This window comes from Uloborus diversus, chromosome 3 (assembly GCF_026930045.1).
Source record: "Uloborus diversus isolate 005 chromosome 3, Udiv.v.3.1, whole genome shotgun sequence".
Lineage (NCBI taxonomy): Eukaryota > Metazoa > Arthropoda > Arachnida > Araneae > Uloboridae > Uloborus > Uloborus diversus.
The window spans coordinates 142017777-142038809 of record NC_072733.1 but is presented as its reverse complement, the minus strand read 5'-3'; the positions used below and the strand labels follow the sequence as shown (position 1 = coordinate 142038809).

Here is a 21033-nt window from a genome sequence, read left to right as displayed (position 1 = left end):
TAGCTTGCCCATCACTCTAAAGCTGATACATCTACTAGAGGTTAAGTATTAGGCTGGAGGTTGAGTAAAGCTTACAAGGAGAGGTTACGGTCTCGGAAATTCAGATCGGGATGAGATTTGGTAGATTAGTAGTATCCTTTAAGGGTACTCTCAGGGTAAAGTAATAAAGCGCACTAGCCATAAAATTCCGAGAAAACAGCCTTTAAAGATTTACGCGTAACTTATAAATTAGTAGAGATTGTTCATAAACAAGTGCACGGTAATCATGTGGGCAGCGCTCTGGGGTTCCATGCGGCCGATCCGTGTTCAAATCCACTGCAAGTTTCCTTTTTCTTCATTTATAAAGTAACTGTTACAGCTTTGTACAATTTGAATTGAAGATAATGCGAAATTTTTGAACACGTAAAGCACTTTAATAGAGAAAATGGAGATAAATTAAATCGATACAAGTTAAAATTTGAATTACAACGGCTACAAAATCACTGTAGAGCTTACTTATAGATGATTTTTAACAATATAGTTGTTATTTATATACATATACCAGAATGATATTTATCATAAAAACATGGAAAACAAAAACTGTTTTGACATCTCACACAATTTATAAAGGAAGATTGCTTGCAGGAGCAACTTTTTTGTAAAAGAGTCGTTGGAAAACATACTTCATTTACATTCAGGAAAATTTCTCTTTTGTCAGAAAGTTTAGAAGTATACCAGGCATATCGAATCATTTTATCAAAAATTGGCGATGACAGTTGATGATGGACAATTGATTGTATTTTATGCAGTCTTCACGGGTATTTATTTCTCTATTATTTTCAACGAGATACGCACAATTTTGTATACGTTTTATTAAATTCTTTACCTGTCTATAAAAATGGACGCGAGAAATTGAACTTGATATGATTCTGATGCAATCAAATGATTTTCAGTAGGCAAGCTCTCGTAATAAACGACAGCATCTTTTAATCTCTGCTTCAACATTTCACTGTGCAATGAATTTTCATCCATTTTGTTAACAGATTTTATTCGTTTCAGGGTTACTTCAATAATCGACCATTTCGATTCACAATACTTTAAAAACTGAAATCCTTTTTCACGGTATAGAATTTTCCAGTCTAATATACAGCACAGACGATAAATAAATTTAATGATGAAAACAAACATGAACATTGCAGACGATAATAGATGGAAAATAAAGAGTTGAATATTCAATGTAAAATACAGCAGACGACGAATTTACAAATAACAGAATCAAGGAGCAAAACCATTGCTCGATAAGTGCGGTTAGGGTTTTTAAAATTTGACTACTGATAAAACAACATTCTTCTTACTCATCCACAAAGAAACTGATTATGTATTTATTGCAAAAATCGTTTACTTTGTCAAAGTTTATAATATCTAAAAATGTGTAATCACTTGTTTGTGAGAATAGTAAATAGAGTTTTAATGTATTATCACGCATTAAAAATACATCATATTTTTTAAATTAAGTATTACCTTCAATTCAAACTGCAAAAAGCGGTAATACTCACTTTATAAATGAACAAAAAAGAAACTTGCAGTGGATTTGAACTCGGATCGGCCGCATGGAACCCCAGAGCGCTGCCCACATGACCACCGGGCACTTGTTTACGAACAATCTCTACTAGTTTATAAGTTGCGCGTAAATCTTTAAAGGCTGTTTCCTCGGAATTTTATGGCTAGTGCGCTTTATAACTTTACCCTGAGAGTACCCTTAAAGGATACTACTAATCCACCAAATCTCATCCCGATCTGAATTTCCGAGACCGTAACCTCTCCTTGTTAGTTAAAATGTCTAAGTACAGTATTTATGAATGTACTTACTCCTTTAAGTCATACCTATTTTGCGACTTTTATCAAGTTATATGTATTTAATTTCATTTAGAATATAGTTTGTATTTTCATTTATTCAGCTTAAGAATAATTTTTATTTCATTTTATTTTTCAATTTGTTAACAGTCATGCATTGTTAAATATTGCTCCTGTGTACATTTATCCCTGCATAGATAATTTATTTTTTAATAATTCTTAAGGTATATGTTCATAGTATAGCTTTTAAAGTTGTCCAATTTACTACAGCTCTTCGTGTATGATATTTGGACGGTGTTATGCATAAATGAGTTAAAAAACAAAAATTTAAAGAAAAATGAGTTATTTACATTGGTTGGCAGATAAACTGACATACTGTGGCATGCAATGATAATTTAAGCCAAATTCTGTATCACTATGCCATCTAGTGAACAAAATTCAAACCCACTTATGGGTCACTCCATGCGAAATGAGCAAAATTCGCAAAAAAGTGGTGGCCGCATGATAACAGATTTTTATGAAATTTGGTATACAGGTTCCTTTTATGCCTATATAAAAAATCTAAAATATTTTTGCTTCAAATTTTTTATTTAAATAGTTACATGCGATTGAAAATTGGTCAAATTGAACAGCATTCTCATCAATGCTAAATGTTGCACTTTTGAAGGCTTGTATCTTGTTAACTATTTAATGAAAACATAAAAGTTATATGTTTTTGCAATCTATGGAGTAGGTTAATCAATCTGATATTAGTAAAATTTTCAAAGTTATTATAGTTAACTTTTAACCGAGTCTCAAAAACTGAAAATATTTCAATTTTCTCATAATTAAGCATTTTATTTTTTAATCTATATCTTTAAGGAATGCATTAGCTTTGATGAAATTAATACCCAATAATGTGCTAAGTATCATAAAAGAAATACCTTACTTTTGAAGTTGTATTTTAACTCATTTGTCTTCAAAATCAGTTTTAAACTTAGTGACATTTTGTAAAATGATGATTTTCCCCTTCACGTACACACAAAAATTCAAATGAGGGAAAATTCAGACAACTTTAAAATTTTTCAAGAATATAGAGCTGTGTTTCTACTATTTGCTTGAAGAAACTCGAAATTGGTTTTTGATTTCCAAACGTAAAATAAAATTCAGAAAAATAGCATTTTCTTTCCGTTTTATGGGTCAATCCATACAGGTTCGACGGATGGTTGCGCTCGACCATTTTTAATTTTTTTGAAATTCATATCCCTAAAAGCTGCATATGAAAGATGTTTAAAACCTCTTTTATTTTTTCTCTCAACTTTGATTTTTTGGAGGTCATCAAAAGTGATATTCGTATTCAAAAATGGGACTTTTAGACCTTTGCATTTTGGCCAAAATCTATTTGAATTACATTTATGACAGTTAATTTAACGCTTTGATGTTAAAGTGCATAGTCTTACATGCTGAGTTACGTAGCTGTACGTTAATAATTAAAATAATGGCAATAGGTTAGTTCAAGACCAAATGTAAAAATTTTACTCATTTCAAAGGGGGATAACTCGCGTAGGGGACGGAAACACAAAATTAAATACGGCAAAAACTAATCACTGGAACCATGCTAAAAAGAATATGTAACTGTTGCTGTGTGTTTGTGCGCCCTTTATAGATTACAGCCCCTCAAAAATCGGAAAAATGACAAAAATGACATTTTTAGACCCCTGTAAACCAAAAGGGGATGGAATTAAAAATAAAATTTCTTGGCCAATTGAATATTCCATTCAAGTACTATACATGTTATGCATATTGTTTTTTGTATTTGGTTTGTAAAAAAGATGCAGGTCTTTGAAATTGAGCAATTTTGAATATTCCATTCAAGTACTATACATGTTATATATATATTGTTTTTTGTATTTGATTTGTAAAAAAGATACAGGTCTTTGAAGTTGAGCAATTTTGCTAGTCAATTCACACACTAAAACAGAAATTAAAAGTGTGAAAACTTCATTGCACCTTCTTAAATTACATATATTGTGCCCTACATAATACATTATACTGAAAAAACATATTGTAATTTTCAAAATAATTATTTTAATTTTATAACTTAGAAATATTTGAACATGAATGAGTAGTTTACACTGTATGAAACCTGTATGGATTGACCCTTATGTGAAATTACAAGAATTCAAAATACTAGATAAAAGACTCAATGATGCAAAAGCAAGTATATCTAACATTTATTTCGATTTTTAAAAAATATACATTTTAGCAAATATTTCATAAACATGCTTTTGAGAAAATGAAACACGAAAGAAATGGTTAGTTTTGCTAAACTTACAATAAAAAGAACTAACTAATGAAATTTTGCCTAAGTTCAAGTCACTCTAGTAACAAAAATACGCTGATACCAATGATTAAAATTTAATAGCATCTAAAAGACACTTCAATATATTACATAAAAAAACTTGAGTGAATTTAGAGCATTCCCTCATCTTCAAAAAAACATCTCAAATAGAGGAAAGACTGAAATTTTCGATTTTTTAAAGTACGATTTCGTCATCAAGAAATTCATAAACAATAACTAAATTAGAGCAGATAGTTAGTTACAGATAATTTTTCAATCTGAATCATTTTTACTCTTATATTTTCATTAAAAGAGCTAGAAGAGTGATTTGAAATCTGAAGTAAATTGACAAAATTTCAATATTTGTTAATATCTCAGATTCAAAAAAAGATCCGAATAAATTTTACTTTGCTTTTTCCCAATAGAGATTTGTTTATAGAATGCGGAAATATTTATTTTTTAAGTGTACGTTTATAACTTATGGAGTTATTGAGTCACAAACTGGCAGCAATGAACTCTGAAAATTTAGGCTTAGCGTAAGCATCAACTTCTAATGTCAATAACAAAGCAACAAACAGTTTTTACACTTCCATACTTTGCATTCCCTCATAGATATGCATGGTTTACCTAAATAAAAATTTTCATTGAAATCTGTGACATGTCAGCCACAGCTGATTTGTTCATTTCGCATGGAATGACCCTTATAAGAAACTAGTCACTGAAGTTTGAACCCAATTTGGGATCACTTTGAACCCAATTTTCTCAAAAGTACTGTTATTTCAAACTATAGAAACATAGAGCAATCAAGTACGGATCATAGAAACTCGAATATTGCTCTTTATTCCTGAAATTTCAGATTTAAGCTTCTAGTTTTTATACAGTGGACGCCGGTTAATTGAATCAGTGGTTAATTGAATCAACCGTTTTAATGAATCAAATCGTCTAAAAAAAAAAAACCAGCTTTATTGAATTAGCCGCTTTATTGAATCAGTTGCTTAAGTTTGGAGAATAAAGAACAGCATAAGCTTTATGCTGCCGTTTAGTTAGTAAAATGCTAGTATGTCATCAAAGCATTGAAAGCATTCTTTGAAAGCTATCAAAAAAAAAAAAAAATATTATTGTTATTATAAATAATAAAATAAAATAATATGCTGAAAAAAGTTTAAAACAATAAATCAAGTGGTCAACTTACAAAGGGTTTTTTACAATACTTTAGATCAAATTTGGCGTAGATTAGTGGTCAAGATAGACAGGTGGTCAACATAGAGAGCTGGTCAAGTTACAGAGGTTTTCCTTCATTATATGAGATAGGGCTAGTTCCGTTCCTGATAAAAGCGGTCAACATAGGCAGGTGGTCAACTTACAAGGGTGGCCAACTTTACAGGTTTTACTGTAGCTCTAAATATCACCAACAGTGGCCAAATTAAAACTAGATTTAAAAAAAAAATCGCCAAATTTGTCGCCAAGTTGGCGACCAAAATACTGACAATATATCGCCAAGTGTCCGCCAAATTATAACACCACTTGAGTTTACATCGAAATTAAAAATGGTTCCCCCCAAAAAGGGGCAAAAGACCCCTTTAGAAACACCTGAATGCAACTGAAAGGGGAGGTTCACAGCTAGACCCCACTAGGAGTATACGTACCAAATTTCAACTTTCTAAGAACGTACCGTTCTTGAGATATGCGACATATATCCGCACATCCGCACATACATACCTACATACCTACATACTGACGTCACGAGAAAACTCGTTGTAATTAACTCGGGAATCGTCAAAATGAATATTTCGCGTGTCTATACGTTCTTAGGCACTTATCCACGTGTGGTCGAGTCGAAAAAAAACTCAACATTCATTCGGGGATGAGTAAAATGGAAATTAAGTTCGATTTTTGAGTGAAAATATTTTCGCGAATACAATGTTTCCTTTTTTGTAAAGGAAGTAAAAATCAATAATGTTTTATTTAGATGCGACACATTTTCTCTCGACGTAAGTTTTACTAATGAAATAGTGCATACGTTTTAACCAAAAGGGCATATTTTACTGTTTTCAGTGCATATGTTTATGTATATTTTGATAATTTTTTGTGTATATAATTCGAAATGCAATCTGGGGGACCCCGATGGGAGGTCACGGTGACCTTCCTTATTCGTGAACTTACTTCCCTGAAAAATTTAAGTTCGGTGCACCCCTGGCTCCAATAATTATCTTCTGTTCGAATAATTACAATGCGATCAAATTTTTGTGCTTAGTTTTTTAGAGCACTCTGAATTCATTTTTGTTACCACGATAAACATTATATTAAGAATTTTAAAGAAAGTTATCATTGTAATATTAAAACTGCCCCTCATCAAAATTTTGTTTCAATAACTCAAAATGAAACTTTTATTGCTGTCGACTAATTTTTTTTTTTTTTTTTTTTTTACGTAATAATGCTACTTTTAACTGATTTATTCCCAATCGCTATAATATGCGCTTAACGTTCATGATAATATGTTTTCTGGTTGATTTTTGTAGCCTAAATTAATCTTGTATACCTTAAGTTCGAGCATTTTCCTTCTAAATTATAAAATTTTAATGTGTCACCAATGATTATGTTGTTTAGACACTATCACGAGCACCCGTTTTGAAAACTAACTTAGTGCGAGTTTTGTGACAAGAAAGGGCATAACATTTGATTTTAAATCGATAACTAGTAAGTTTTCTCAATTTTTCACGATGCGTCACTTTTGATGTTGGAGTGCGATATGCGCTGAGATTTTCAAAAACAAATCTACCTAAGAAATTTGAGACTTTTGCGCTTGAAAGACATTTATACCGACACAAAAACATCAAATACGTTTTCTCCGAGTCGCTGCTAAAACCGAATGAAAACATTTCGTATTAAATGCACAGAAATTTCAGAACCGGTTAACACCAACGCTCGTAAAGTTTGAGAGACCGGTTCACACTTCTGACACTCGCGTGTCTTCGTTTCGTTCAGGGCCAATAAGCATTTCGAAGCTTTAAAATTTCATCAGCATTTCACCTGTTTAGTGGCAGAGGTTTTACAGCACCAGGTTTATGTAGCGCGATCAATAAATACTGCAGGATCAATGGGCTGGTCAGCCGTAAAAAAAGCTCTCTCCCCTTCCCTTTTCTTCCTTTAGAAATCTTACGCTCAGACAGCCAATTTCGCACTAAGAGCTTGAGGAAATAAATGAGTTTCATTGCTGGCGTAAATATTCCATGTGAGTTGAATACTTCATTTGATTTAACGATTTAGTGTCTCGCTTGCAAATAACTAGAGTTTGATTTTCAATGTTAGCTAGGAAGGGAAATCATAAAGGTCAAGGATAAATAAATTTAAAAATAGATATTAAGTAAAAGAATTGTCGGAGACGTAATATAGTGATAATAGTGATCATTTCTTTCTGGTACAGAATTTCTTTAGGAATTGAATAAGTTTCATTACCAGCGTTTATGTTCTATGTGAGTTGAATACTTCATTTGATTTAACGATTTAGTGTCTTGCTCGCAAACAGCTAGAGTTTGAGTTTCAGTGTTAGCTAGAAAAAGAAATCACAACGGTCAAGGACAAAAAAAAAATATATAATAAAATAAAATAAATTAAATGAATAAATAAAAAAATACTAAATAAAAATAGAGAGGATAAGTAATAGAACAATTCGCGGGGAAGCAATATAGACGGTAGAGGGTATTTCTTTTCTTATTGAACTAATACGGAATTTTTCATTGTTTCTTTCAGATTGCATTGTTTGGTAACTTATATGATTTGGTTTACGATTTAGTGTCTCGCTTACAAAGAGCTAGAGTTTGAGTTTTAAGCGAGAAAGGGAAATCACAAAGGTCAAGAAAGAGCTGATTTATAAGTAGAGGGTAAAATAAATAGAAAAATTGGCGAGGACTTGGTACAGACGGTGGAGTGATAATTTCTTTACTTTTTGACTTATAAACTAGCACGCACAGAAACTTTTTATTGTTAGTACACTTTTGCATTGATTCATAACCTGAGATTCCAATAATAATTTGTTTAGTTTAACGATTTAATGCATCGCTCACGAACAGTTAGTTTGCGTTTAAATGTTTCAGCTATAAAGGAAAATTAAAAAGCGAACAAATTTTGAAGTAAAAGGCAAGTAATAGAGGACTTGGCGGGGACATAATATAGACTGTGAAGTGCTCTTTTTTACTTTTTGAGATAATACGCAATTTTTATAGTTTGTTTCAGATACTGCAGTAAAACCTGTAAAGTTTACTTGTAAGTTGACAACCTGTCTATGTTGACCGCTTTTGTCAGGAACGGAATTAGCCCAATCTCATATAATGAAGGAAAACCTCTGTAACTTGACCACCTCTCTATCTTGACCACCTGTCTATTTTGACCACTAATGTACGCCAAATTTTGTCTGGAGTATTGTAAAAAACCCTTTGTAAGTTGACCACTTGGTTTTTTTTTTTTTAACTTTCTTCAGCATATTATTTTATTTTATTATTTGTTTATTTATTTGTTATAATATTTTTTTTTGATAACTTTCAAAGAATGTTTTTAATGCTTTGATGACATACTAGCATTTTACTAACTAAACAGCAGCATAAAGCTTATGCTGCTCTTTATTCTCCAAACTTGGTTTTCATTTGTTGTTCTATTTGAGATAGCTTTTTGTACTCTGTTCAATGAAAACAGGTGTCAGTAGAAAAGTTCAGTCTTTTCTTTCAGTTGCAATATGTTGTGGCAACACAGGAATTCTGCTAAAAAGAGCAGGCCCTGATCTATACATTTTGCGCCCCCCTGCAAGAAAATATGTAGGGCCCCTCCCTTGTGACCAGCAGTGTCTATTTGTAAAGCGAATAAGCCTTAGTGCTAGTTTTTTTTTTTTTTTTCTATTTTTTCTTCAATTTCTAGAGCCGTTAGCTCCTTTAAGGACGCGGGCCCCTCGCACTGCGGGTACGCAGATTTGGGCCTGCTAATGAGTAATGAGTAAAGTTACATGTTTCTGGTGCAAGGGATTAAGAGATGGGACATTTTAATTTTGCCTTTATGAAATGGGAGAGTCGAGCTTGTTGCTTTTTGTGCTATAAGTTTTACATAAAAAGGCTTCAAAAAGAAAGTTAGTGGAACTTGAGATTAATAAAAAGTATGGAATATTAAAATCAATTGAAAATGGAGAAAGCCAGAGGAAATTAGCTGGCATATACGGAATTTCTAAAACTACAGTGTCTAATATAGTTAAAAACAAGGGAAAAATAACAAAAGTATTTGAATAGTATTTTTAATTATTGTTTCACTTTCAATAATGTTAAACAATGAAAGTACAGTTGAACAAAAGGGTGAATTCCTCAAAAAAAAAAAAAAAAAAAAAAAAAAAAAATGAATACATGGTGCAAGAAATGACAAAAAATTAAAAAAAACATTACCGCCCTTTATAAGTTGACCACCTGTCTAAGTTGACCGCCAAAGTACTGCACCGCGAGTGGTCAACTTACACAGGTTTCACTGTATTGCGTTAATTCATAGCCTGAGCTTCCTATGGCATTGAAGTTACGAGGCAGACTAGGCAAAATGAGAGCAAAAATTATCTGCAAATAGTCGAAAAATTAAGATGTACGTTAAGTTAAACACATAAAAGTTCTTCCGTTTTATGATTGCTGTATATCGGTAAATGGTCGAACCTAGACTTACACTTCTTTCACATGAAGAAAGATTGGGGTTTAGACAAATTTTTGATCGCATAAATAAATAATTATGAAAAAAAATCTTTTGTTTTCAATGGTTCATATTTAAATTTCGTTCATCGTTTGAGAGTTCATTAAAGTATTTTAGAACTTTTCAGTCCAGTTTTTTCAAAAAGTGACTACCAGTTGGTTCGATTACATGTGTAAAGAGATACTAATGAGAAAATAACTGCCATTATGGCAATCAGCTAGCTTGAATGCTTACCGAACTTTCTGTAGCCATCCACTAGTTTGCTTGCTTTTTAACTTAACTAATAGCAACTGTCAGCAAAAGGTTTTGTTGCCTATAACATTTTCAAGTAATAACTTTCAAATAAAAATAGAAATATAGTGTTTTGTTCGATCTCAGTTATAAAATAGTAAAAGAAACGTAACAAATTTGTAAATCGAGGCCCGTAGCTAAGGTTGAAACGTTTAAGGGAGATCGGCAAATTCAAAGAAGTTCTGGCGCGAAATCTCGAATCCAAAAGATCCGATAAAATAATCTGTTTTTTTCTTTATTAAGACTATTTCTATAAGCTTGGTTCTCACTAAAAAGTATGGAATAAAATAAGTGGAAATGGTTTCTTGATTACAACACTCAATAATTGCAGTTAATCTTAAAAGCTTTATATTAAGGTTAATTCTAAAGCAGCCAATAAAACTTAAATTGAAAACTTAGCGAAGAAGAAATATAGGTATAGTAAAAGCTATTCGTACAAATTTGCATACCGCCCCATTTTGTGTAAAATTAGCTCCTGACGTATAAGTGCCCTATTTTCGTTGAAATTTTATTGATAAAATATAATTTAAAATATATTCGCGAAAATTTTCAGAATTAAAGTATTCATATTTTTTATAAACTCTGAAATTAACTTTGGGTGTCATCTACCAGATGGGTGTCACTCAGGGCAAACCAACTCCTCTCAATAACTTGGATTTAGAAAGAAAGCTTTTTTCTCTCAAGTTACAGCTTTCAAAAATTGAAAGCACACGATTTGATCAATATCAATTTGTTAAACATTAAACGGGGGCAAATTACAGATAATCCTTTTCAATTTTTTTTTAAAGGAATTTTTAAGTCATCTCACTTTATAACTCGTAACTATTGGAAAATTTGATTTTTAAATTGAATTTCTAACGTTGTATGCGTCTTGGGTTTACAATAAAAAACAAAATGCGAAATTGTTATAAAAAGGAATTAATATTTCAATCTGTGTTTAGAGGTTTTCCTCCTTCCCCTGAAGGAAGAGACGAGGGAGTTGAAAAAATACAATTAAAAAAAAAAAAAATCCGGAGTCGGAGTCGGGCGTTTCAAAATCCCGGAGTCGGGGTCGGAGTCGGTCATTTTCCTTCCGACTCCGCAGCCCTGGTTAAAACTTATTTAAAATACTGGCGATATATCGCCAAGTGTCCGCCAAATTATAACACCACTTGAGTTTACATCGAAATTAACAATGGTTCTCCCCCCCCCCCAAAAAAAGGGACAAAAGACCCCTTTAAAAACACCCGAATGCCACCAAAAGGGGAGGTGCACAACAAGACCCCACTAGGAGTCTACGTACCAAATTTCAATTTTCTAGGACATAGCGTTCTTGAGTTATGCGACATACATACCCACATCCGCACATACGTACATACATACATACGTATACATACGGACGTCACGAGAAAAATCGTTGTACTTAACTCGAGGAATGTCAAAATGGATATTTCGGGTGTTTATACGTTCTTAGGCACTTATCCGCATGTGGTCGGGTTGAAAAAAAACTCAACATTAATTCGAGGGTGAGCAAAATGAAATTTAAGGCAGAATTTTGAGTGAAAATTTTTTTGCGAATACAATACTTCCGTTTTTGGAAAAGGAAGTAAAAATGGCTGCTGGTGTCAGAAGTATGGGGTTTTTAATAGGTAGAAATAAAATGATGTTCAAAGAATTTAGGAAATTACAACCAAAAGAAGAATTCATTCTCGCACGCTTCTGTAATTTTCTTAGGTATTTTTCGTTTCCATTTCTACCCTTGTGTTTCTGGGTGAGACGGCACCAGGTTTACAAACTCAACACGATAGAGGAGCCGAAAGTAAGAAATTTTGCTAGAAGAACCGTGCACCTTAATTATGTACAACCCTACGGAGAAGCCTTTTGTCGCTCTGAAATTGGTAGTTGCAGCGCTTCTAAGAAAGCTGAAAATTATCTGGATTGGTGGTCTCAGTTTTCGCGGAACTCATTATAAAGCGTCCCCAAAACGTATATTCATTTACTCACTACTATAATTTTTCTTGGAAAAATCTCTCCCCATTGTTAGTCGACGTAATACATAAAAAATAAAATTTCATGAAAAGGATTATAATATAAGAAATGCGTGTTTATCGGTCTCTCCGTTCCCCTCTAAAGACTTGTGAGAGAATTTTCCGATTAACGATTTTTTTTATCGAAAAAAGCTAGGTAGGGATATCTCGTTTTCTATTTATCATTTTTGATTTTCAGTCAATTTTTAGCGGTTTAAAAGACCTTAATAATAGCATAAGAGCGATATTCCTCTCCTATAATATTCCGATGTGATTGGCGGGTTTCTTTCGAACAAACTTAAATGGAAATAACTTCCAATCAAGCGTAGTGTATATAAAAACAGCGTTTCTTTTTTTTAATTATTTGTCCAGAGATTATTCTTCGTACAATCAAAATGCCTTTTACGTTCACGTTTGCAGAAGAATTTCAAACTTTTTTACGTATAAGAAAAGCCACCTAACGCTAAAACTTTTTTCTTAGCAGCAAAGAATCGAGTAGTCGCAGAAAAAGTGATTCACCCTCCTTTATTCCAAATTTTAATTATAAAAACCGAAAAGGATTTTTCTATAATCTAAACACTGAGGAAAATTATTAATTTATTTTATTAATCAACTATGCATTCAAATCTTTATATTTGTCATGCAATAGACACACATCTACAAACGATTTTATTTTGACAAAAATTATTACAGTCGAGTCGCGATTTACGAGAAGGATGCGTTCCAAGACCCCTCGTGTAAGTCGAAATTTCGCGTTGCGGAAAAGGGTGTGTATACGAATTTTTTGTAAACATACCTCGTTACTATAGGCATTTGTAAACACATTTTAAAATTTCTAAAACTAGTTCTTAACTATATATTTCCATTTATTACATAAAGAAATGAATTTTTACTGTAATTTAAATTAATCTGTTTTACTCAACATAAAATATTGTTATGATGCACAAAATCATAAGAGAGAGAGATAAAATAAAACAGTGCGGTACGTATAGCATGTAATAATAATAAAATGCAGCACTATAATAGTACTGTACAGTAGATACAGCAATTATATATATTACTTAAAATATGAAGATGGTGATGATTTATGCTATGCAATCAGAATGTTATCAGTCTGCCCCTGACATTGCATGCACGTCAAAAAACTCGTCAGAAGAAGAGGGACAAGAAAAAGGGATGAATTAATCTTGTACTTTCCGCCGAAAATTTTCGTGTTGTGGGCGAGGGATTTGCGTTAGCTCTAAAATTCGTCCCTCGAGAAAAGCTCGCGTTATAGCAATTTCGCGTAAGTCGAATCGCGTTGCAGCGGGAGTTGACCGTATTGAGATACACAACCTCTACTTTCCTACAACGTTCGTTTTTAATAAAACGATTCAGAAATAAAATTACTTTCTTTGTGGAGCAAAAGTTTTAATATTACTTTTATTATGGCATCGAAAATCAAGAATATTTGCTCCGGAATAACAAAAGTAAAATGAATCTCCAGGGAAGAATAATTGAATATTGTCGGATTCAATCCTAGTGTATTTGCTAAGCATTGCTTGAAAATTATTCTTACTTAATTTGATTTTTTTACACATTCAAATTAAAAATTATAAACTATCGAAATATTTTGTCTACTACAGTTGTGTAACTGTTTTCTACTTATTCTGAAAACAGAAACTTGCTTGAATTTCAAAATTATTAGAGTTTACTGAAGGATAATGTCGAATAGTTTGACAAAACGATTTTGATATCGATTTTACAATAACTAATCGTTTTCTTTCCTTGTGAGACACATATAAATCAAGGGCTACGGGAAAGACCGATCAAAGAACATTTTTCTAAAAAAGTCTGGTTAACCGATGAGGCTAACTTGAAAAAGATTCGAGATTTCAAGCTGAAAATCGTACTGAAAAAAAATGTGTGCATGGTATGATCATTCTTCCGAGTGACCCTTTATATATATATATATATATATATATACCTAATATTTCAACTGTTACTAGCTAAAATATAATTTTTAAATAACTTAGTCTGTAAGTCAATCGAGAGAGAGAGAGAAAGTCATAGACGTGGCTTATCTTAGAAAATCTGTGTAGGCATACTTGTATGAAGGAAGCAGAATCTTTTAGTTATGGACAAACTTCCTTTTTTAAAATTTTTATTTATTTGCTAATTAGTAAAATTTTCAAAGCAACGCAATATGTTGACGACTTAGGCTCAAATGCCGATCCTTCGTTATTTTCTTGCTTATATATAACAAAAAAATAAAGATTTTTTTTTTTGGAAAGATTTGTTTGTCGATGTGTTTGAGGGCGAAAAAAATAAACTTATCTACTTTCTTGGAGAGGGGGGGGGGGACGCACAATTATTTACTCCAGTTTTAAAAATATTTCTATATCCGTTCCACTGTGTTTATGTGAGCATGCAATTCCGAAATTTCATGAACATTCTTAGTTTTCACGATTTAAAAGGTAAAAGTGACATTTAGTTGAAATATTTTGCGATATTTCGTAATTTTCTATTGCAAGATTTTGTTTATTTGAGCTTCACATGCAATACTAGTGGAATGCCAATTAACGTTTTGAATATCCAAAGAATTTCGTTTCATGATTCTGCCGATCTCAGTAAAGTCATTCCCCCCCCCCCCCTTACGAAAAAGTATTTATTTATTTTTTGATAGTTCTATTTTAATTTTTGTTTCATTGGATTTTTCATCTGTTTTTTTCTTATATATCTGATGTAAATATTTAAAAACTAAATAAATAAAACGTATGGAGTACTGACCAAATTATTCTCCTAATGTATTTTCATTTATTTAAAGTTTTCAATGAAATTCGCTGGACAATATGACTTTTAGTTTTTTTTCCCCCCAAGTGTTAAAATACATGCTCAAAGAATGCTTTGCAACATGCCTATCTACCAGAATTTTGCGCAATCTAAGATTTTTGACGACATTATCACTAGTATCAGTAAATTATTGAATAATATTTTGCAATATTATTACTTACAAATAATCTGGAACATAAAAGTATGTATCAATGGAATAATAAAAGCAAGTAGCGCTGTTTAACTGAGTGTAATAATTTTTGTGACCTTTTATCTGCATTTCGTTTTATATGCGTAGATGAACCATTTTGAAGACTCTTCTTCAGCATTGTTTGGGGGGAAATTTTACCTTGTGTATAGTCTGGCAGGCGAATCTGATAAAAAGGAACTTGAGCTTGGACAATCACTTTTATGTTCGGGTTTAAAGAGATGATGTTCTTCGATTTGCGCTGTGACAATAACCTTTATCGGCAATGCAAACCGAGTTTCGTGACCCTTATTTAAACAAATGGAATCGTTTAAGCCTCAGCCAATCAGAAGTCAACTTATCAGAGCCTTTTCTGAAAGAAATAGTCACCAAGAGTATTTTTTAATCACTCGGGATTTATGCCACCCTGTATGCAATCATTTAGCCATGCTGGTTTACTTTGCGCAACTTCAAATTTTAGGTTATGAAATTAGCTTTTATAACTCTTATAACAAAAAAAAAGATTTGGCAATACTGTACAGAGCTTATTGCATTATTCCAAAATTCTGAAGTTACTGTTATTGCAATGTTACAAAATTATAAATAACCTTGTGATGTTGTGAGATACAAAGGGAGAATTTTGAAACATTTCAGAATTTTATTTATTTATTTATTTATTTGTTATTATTATTATTTTATTTATTTATTTATTTATTTATTTATTTATTTTTTTATTTTGCTTTCAAGATGCACTATTTTTATGAAAAAAAAAACATATATATTGCTTCTCATTTTTGATGTAGCTCAAAGTTGCTCTAAATGGCAGAATAACGTTGAACCAGGCTAGTGGTTCATTTTAATTGGATTTAATAATTGTTGTTTCTTAATTTTATTTTAACTTTTTCAGCTTTATATCAACAACTAGTAAAATGTGAGCGGGACAGTTTAAAATATAGAAACAGTGGTTCAAAGTTACCCTAAATAAATGCACATAAAGTTAGTTTCTGACAAATTTCAATCTCGATATCCCGGCCCAAATCAGAAAATGTTTCACTTATAGTAAAAATACTCATATTGAATCTTTGCAATGCTAAGTGATTTGTTGCGAGCTTTGAACGCTATAATAGAGAAATTTCATTGTAATGTTATTTTATAATTCGTAGACAATTATGTAAATATATCCGATGTCACGAGAGCAAATGGATTTTTCAACGGTCATGGGTTTTAAATGACAAATGTCACGGCACTGCTGAAACCATGCAATGAAAATTCCAGAAAGTCACTAACGTAGAACATGTTGAACAAGGTGATAAACTCTCATCAAATTAACGCTAAAAATGAAAATTAAAATAGAATTACTGAAAAATACATGGACAGTATATAGACAGTTAAATATAATTTTCCCAGCTAAAAATTTTGATACTTTTTCCAATTATTTTTGACTCTCTTTCATGTTTCAGTTTCTGTCCTACTTCATTCAGCACTATGAATGAGGAAACAGTGAAAAAAAAAAGTTAAAACTGTTATAGGTACAAAAGAGTCTTTGTTCTCAGGACATCATTGAATAGTTCATATTATACTCTGCGGTATTGAACGTTTTTGCAACTGATGACGAATTCAAAAGACGATTTCAAAATATATATACAGTGAAACCCCTCTATTACGGACACTAACGGGACAAACTTTTTTGTCCGTAAGAGAGGGGTGTCCGCTTTACAGAGGTTTTTTTAATTTAATTAACTTTAGTTATTTGTTTATGTTTTTTGAAATCTTAAATGAAATATGTGTGAATTCTACTCTTTCATATGCATAGATTTTTTTTTAATTTACTAGTTTTTACCAACATATACATAATAAACAATTATATTTTATCAGGTTAAATTCAAATATTACAGTTTTGCACACTCAAAGAGATTTAAATAACAGGTTCGCATAAAAATTACATACCTAATTTGTACTTTTAAAAAATTGTTCGATTGATGTCTGTTGATATGTTTTGATCGATGAAAGTCTTTCATTTTCGAAATGTATCTTAAGTTCTTGTACCAAGTCTAGTCCTTTAGGATCGTTGTGTTTAATTGAAAATTCCCTGAGTCCATCTAATACGCTTAAAGCTTCGTTAACATTTTTAATTGTTTTAACGTCTTCTTTTACGGACAGTTCATCTTCATCGTCATCCTCAACTGTATGATCTTCGTTAATTTCGCGCACTATGCTTGCAATTTCTGTTTCGCTTTCTTCAGTGAAAACTTGGTCGTCGATGGGAGCATAGTCTTCAGCGGTCACATTTGTGAACCCTGCTTGTTGCATTAACGACTGCAAATCGGATCCATCATTGTCACAATCAACTTCGTTGTCAATTTCCTCTGTGGCAGATCCTTTTTTGAATCCAACGCGATTAAAGCAACTTACTATTGTTTCTTTTTTAACTTCCTTCCATGCGTGCTTAACCCAGCTGATTGCATCTAACACATCAATTGTTTTGGACAATTCGCTACTTGTTTTAGTTTCTTCCATTTTATTGATTAAATGCTTCATAACTAGTTGTCTGTATTGAATTTTAAATGCTTGAATTATCCCAGCATCCATAGGTTGGCATTTCGATGTTGTATTTGCTGGCAAGAAGACTATTTCTATATTTTTCAAGTGAAAGTCTTTGGGATGGGAGGGCGCGTTGTCCATAAAAATAACAATATGCCTTTTTTCTCTCCCCAACTTCTTATCAAAAGTTACAAGCCAATCAGATATGACACTGGTTGTCATCCACGCTCTTCTATTTGAATACCAGTCTACAGGTAATTTTTTTATATCCAGTCCTTTAAAACACCGAGGTCTGGCTGCTTTTCCGATGACAACTGGTTTTAATTTTGTACCATCCATGCTGGCACCCAACAAAACTGTTAAGCGTTCTTTGGAGATTTTGCCACCAGAGCAGTTTTCTTTCCGTAAAGTTAAGGTTTTATCTGGCAGAGCTCTATAAAACAAACCGGTCTCATCAATGTTATAAATGTCACATGGCTCGTAATTTTCAATCAAACTAGGCACTTTCTCAAACCATTTCTCGCAAACGTCAGCATCCACATCCATGGATTCACCACATATTTTTTTAAAAACGATATCATGTCTCGTTCGAAAACGATCTAACCATCCATTGGAAGCTTTGAAATTTTCTATACCCATGTCAGTAGCTGCTTCTTTCGCCTTCTCTTGTAAAATAGGGCCAGAAATCGGAATATTTTTGCTTCTTGCGGACACAAACCATTTAAACACAATTTCATCCACTGCAAGGGCATTACTTTTAGGAAAATCTTTTTTCTTCTCTTGGTTTCCATTTATGAACCATTCTTTCTTAAACTTCTCTTTTCCTTTTAATACACAGCAAATTTGTGTGCGTCCCACACCAAACTTTTCAGCAATGTTCCGTATTCCAATTTTATTTTTTTCTGCGAAATCTATAACTTCAATTTTTTCTTTAAGAGAAAGAGTACGACGCTGACGATGAGTATTCGGAGCCATTTCAATGAGAACGATGAAACAACTGAATGCTTTTACCCTTAAGTTTACTTTATGATATTGCATTGGCTTTACTTTTACTCTCTATAAAATATTTTTGTTAGATGGCGCGTCAACTCGGCTCCACTTAGACACAACACGCCTGCTTGTTAGTCATCTGAAAAGGAACAAGGCAACGGGGGAGGGTGAGGGTATACAGACAGAAACTTGCAGAATAATCATTTTCTCTTTTCTTTTCTTTTATTTTTGACGATTTGATGATGATTTTTGGAATGAAAAATGCATTTCGGTGTCAAGCTGAAAATTTTTTGCTACGCAGTAGATGCAAAGTAAAATTGCAAAGAAATATTTTTTTTTATCTCCGTATAAGCTGGTCGACTTTGCATTAAATGAAGCCTTTCAATGGAGTAGCAATTTAATTCTCAAGTTTTAAATACTGTCCGCAAAAAAGGATATATCAATGTAAATGACTTCGAAAAGGGTGTCCGTGTCCGTATTTGAGGGTGTCCGTACGAGAGAGGTTCCTTATACATTAGGTTTAATGTCTCTCTGCCGGGGAATTAAAAACCGTCCGCATAAGAGGGGTGTCCGCATTAAAGGGGTGTCCGTTAGGAGGGGTTTCACTGTATATATATTAACCCGTCTGCGTAACATTATTTTTAGCAATGGCTTTTATTTTTAAGCTACTTTTTTCCCAGAAATGTGCTGCTTCATATATTTTTTCGACTTTTCTTTTTTCATTACATAATCGCTAATCTCATTCGCATTGAAATATTCGAAATTTTAAATTCAAGTGCGCTAAAAGTATAGTTTTCCCTTTGCTGTCGGAGCTCAAAATAGAGTTAAAAATCTTTACCGAGACAAAGGCCATATCAGCCTAGTCGGGTACTAGGGACCCGGCACGGAATCAGAGTAGTATTAGTTTTATGGGGGAGTTGGACGATGGACGTTGACTAAACTTACAAAGGACCCCCCCCCCCCCTTTGCTCACGGCTACTCTGTTGGAAAATCGGAGAAGTTTACTTTTTTTGCTGAATATCATTATTGATATTGTTATTTTTATTATTTTAAGTTAAAGTTAGATATTCTTCCCAGATATGAATAAACTAGTGAGACACAAAATTTCTTTTATAAAATAATAAGCGTGAAAAATTATTCGTGGTGGTAAAATATAATTCTTTTTTGGAGAAATTTCGTGTGTCCTGGGATATGATAGGTAATTTTCTACGAAAAAAATAATAACAAACAAAAATAGTTAATTTTTGCATTGCCTGCTCGTATATAATTTAAAATGATAAAAATTCCCATCTCGATATCATTCATTAATGCTTTTGTTGGAGGATTTTTTATTTTTTTGAAATTATAAACGAAGTTTCATTGTTGATAAAATCATTTAGCAAAGCAGAATATGTTTAAAGAAAATGAACGAAGGATCTATTCATAGGCACATGAGATAATAAAAAAATATATCATTAAAACAAATTTGGGTGAAGTTTCTGAGATACAAATTAGTAGAATATTTGCCCATTGACTAAAAATTACGCAAACAGTGAAGAACTATTTTCTGTCTTTTCCTCCTTAGGCTTACTTGACAGGTTGTTGGTTATCATGGGACAGAATATTGTGATCCGACTGCTGTCTCATTTGTTTTTGCATACAGAGGAATTTACTAAGGTGAATTGCGAGTAACTTAAACTAGATGCACAAATTCTGACAAGCATGTTGGAAAAGCAAACATGAGCGCTCAATTAGATATATCGTGAGATCATGCTTGAGGCAAGTAAACTTGAGCGTCTGGTAAGATAACTTTGCACAAACAAGACGCTTGTGCCACTAAACTTGAGCATCTTTAGGAAAATATTTCGCAAGCTATGTACTTCTATACGTAGTTAAAGGATTGATTGCACAGGTCTGTTTATGAAAGCAAAGTGCAACTATGTGTACCAAAGAGACACTTAACTTTTTACAAGCAATATTTTTTTCAATTCTCAAAGTCCGGTATTCATGTTGCCGTTTCCAATCCAAAAGAATCCCTTCTTGAACAAAAGTTGAATGTCCCGCAATAAAACTGAGTGGGTTTTAACTAAAAATTTTTTAATTTAGATAAACAATTTCGCATCATGTATATTTCCTGCTATCGAAATGACTGGCGACGTGAACTGGTGCTTGTACTTGCATATGCTTGTATCGCGTGGTGGAGAAGGATTCTTTTGCGTGCTTGTACCAGCGTGTTTGTCAAGCAAACGCAAGCGTGTATAGTTTGCTGTAGGTGATGGTTTGTTATGGGACAAAATAGCGATTAACTCAACGAACCATGTCCACGATAATTGTCCTCCTTGCAGAGGAATTCCGTGTTTAAGTGG

The 21033-nt window shown here is 32.5% G+C and overlaps 2 protein-coding genes across 2 annotated transcripts in view; one reads left to right on the top strand and one right to left on the bottom strand.

Annotated features, from left to right (window-relative positions):
- The window catches only part of LOC129218663 (SH3 and multiple ankyrin repeat domains protein 3-like), a 186063-nt gene that overhangs the window by 21698 nt on the left and 143332 nt on the right, over nucleotides 1-21033 (top strand). The gene's annotated exons all lie outside the window — the stretch shown is intronic.
- Nucleotides 1-21033, bottom strand: part of LOC129218966 (uncharacterized) — a 165227-nt gene that overhangs the window by 138278 nt on the left and 5916 nt on the right. The window contains exon 2 of the mRNA XM_054853286.1: nucleotides 9643-9735. Coding sequence (XP_054709261.1) covers nucleotides 9643-9735 — 93 coding nt within the window. The remainder of the gene's footprint in view (nucleotides 1-9642; nucleotides 9736-21033) is intronic.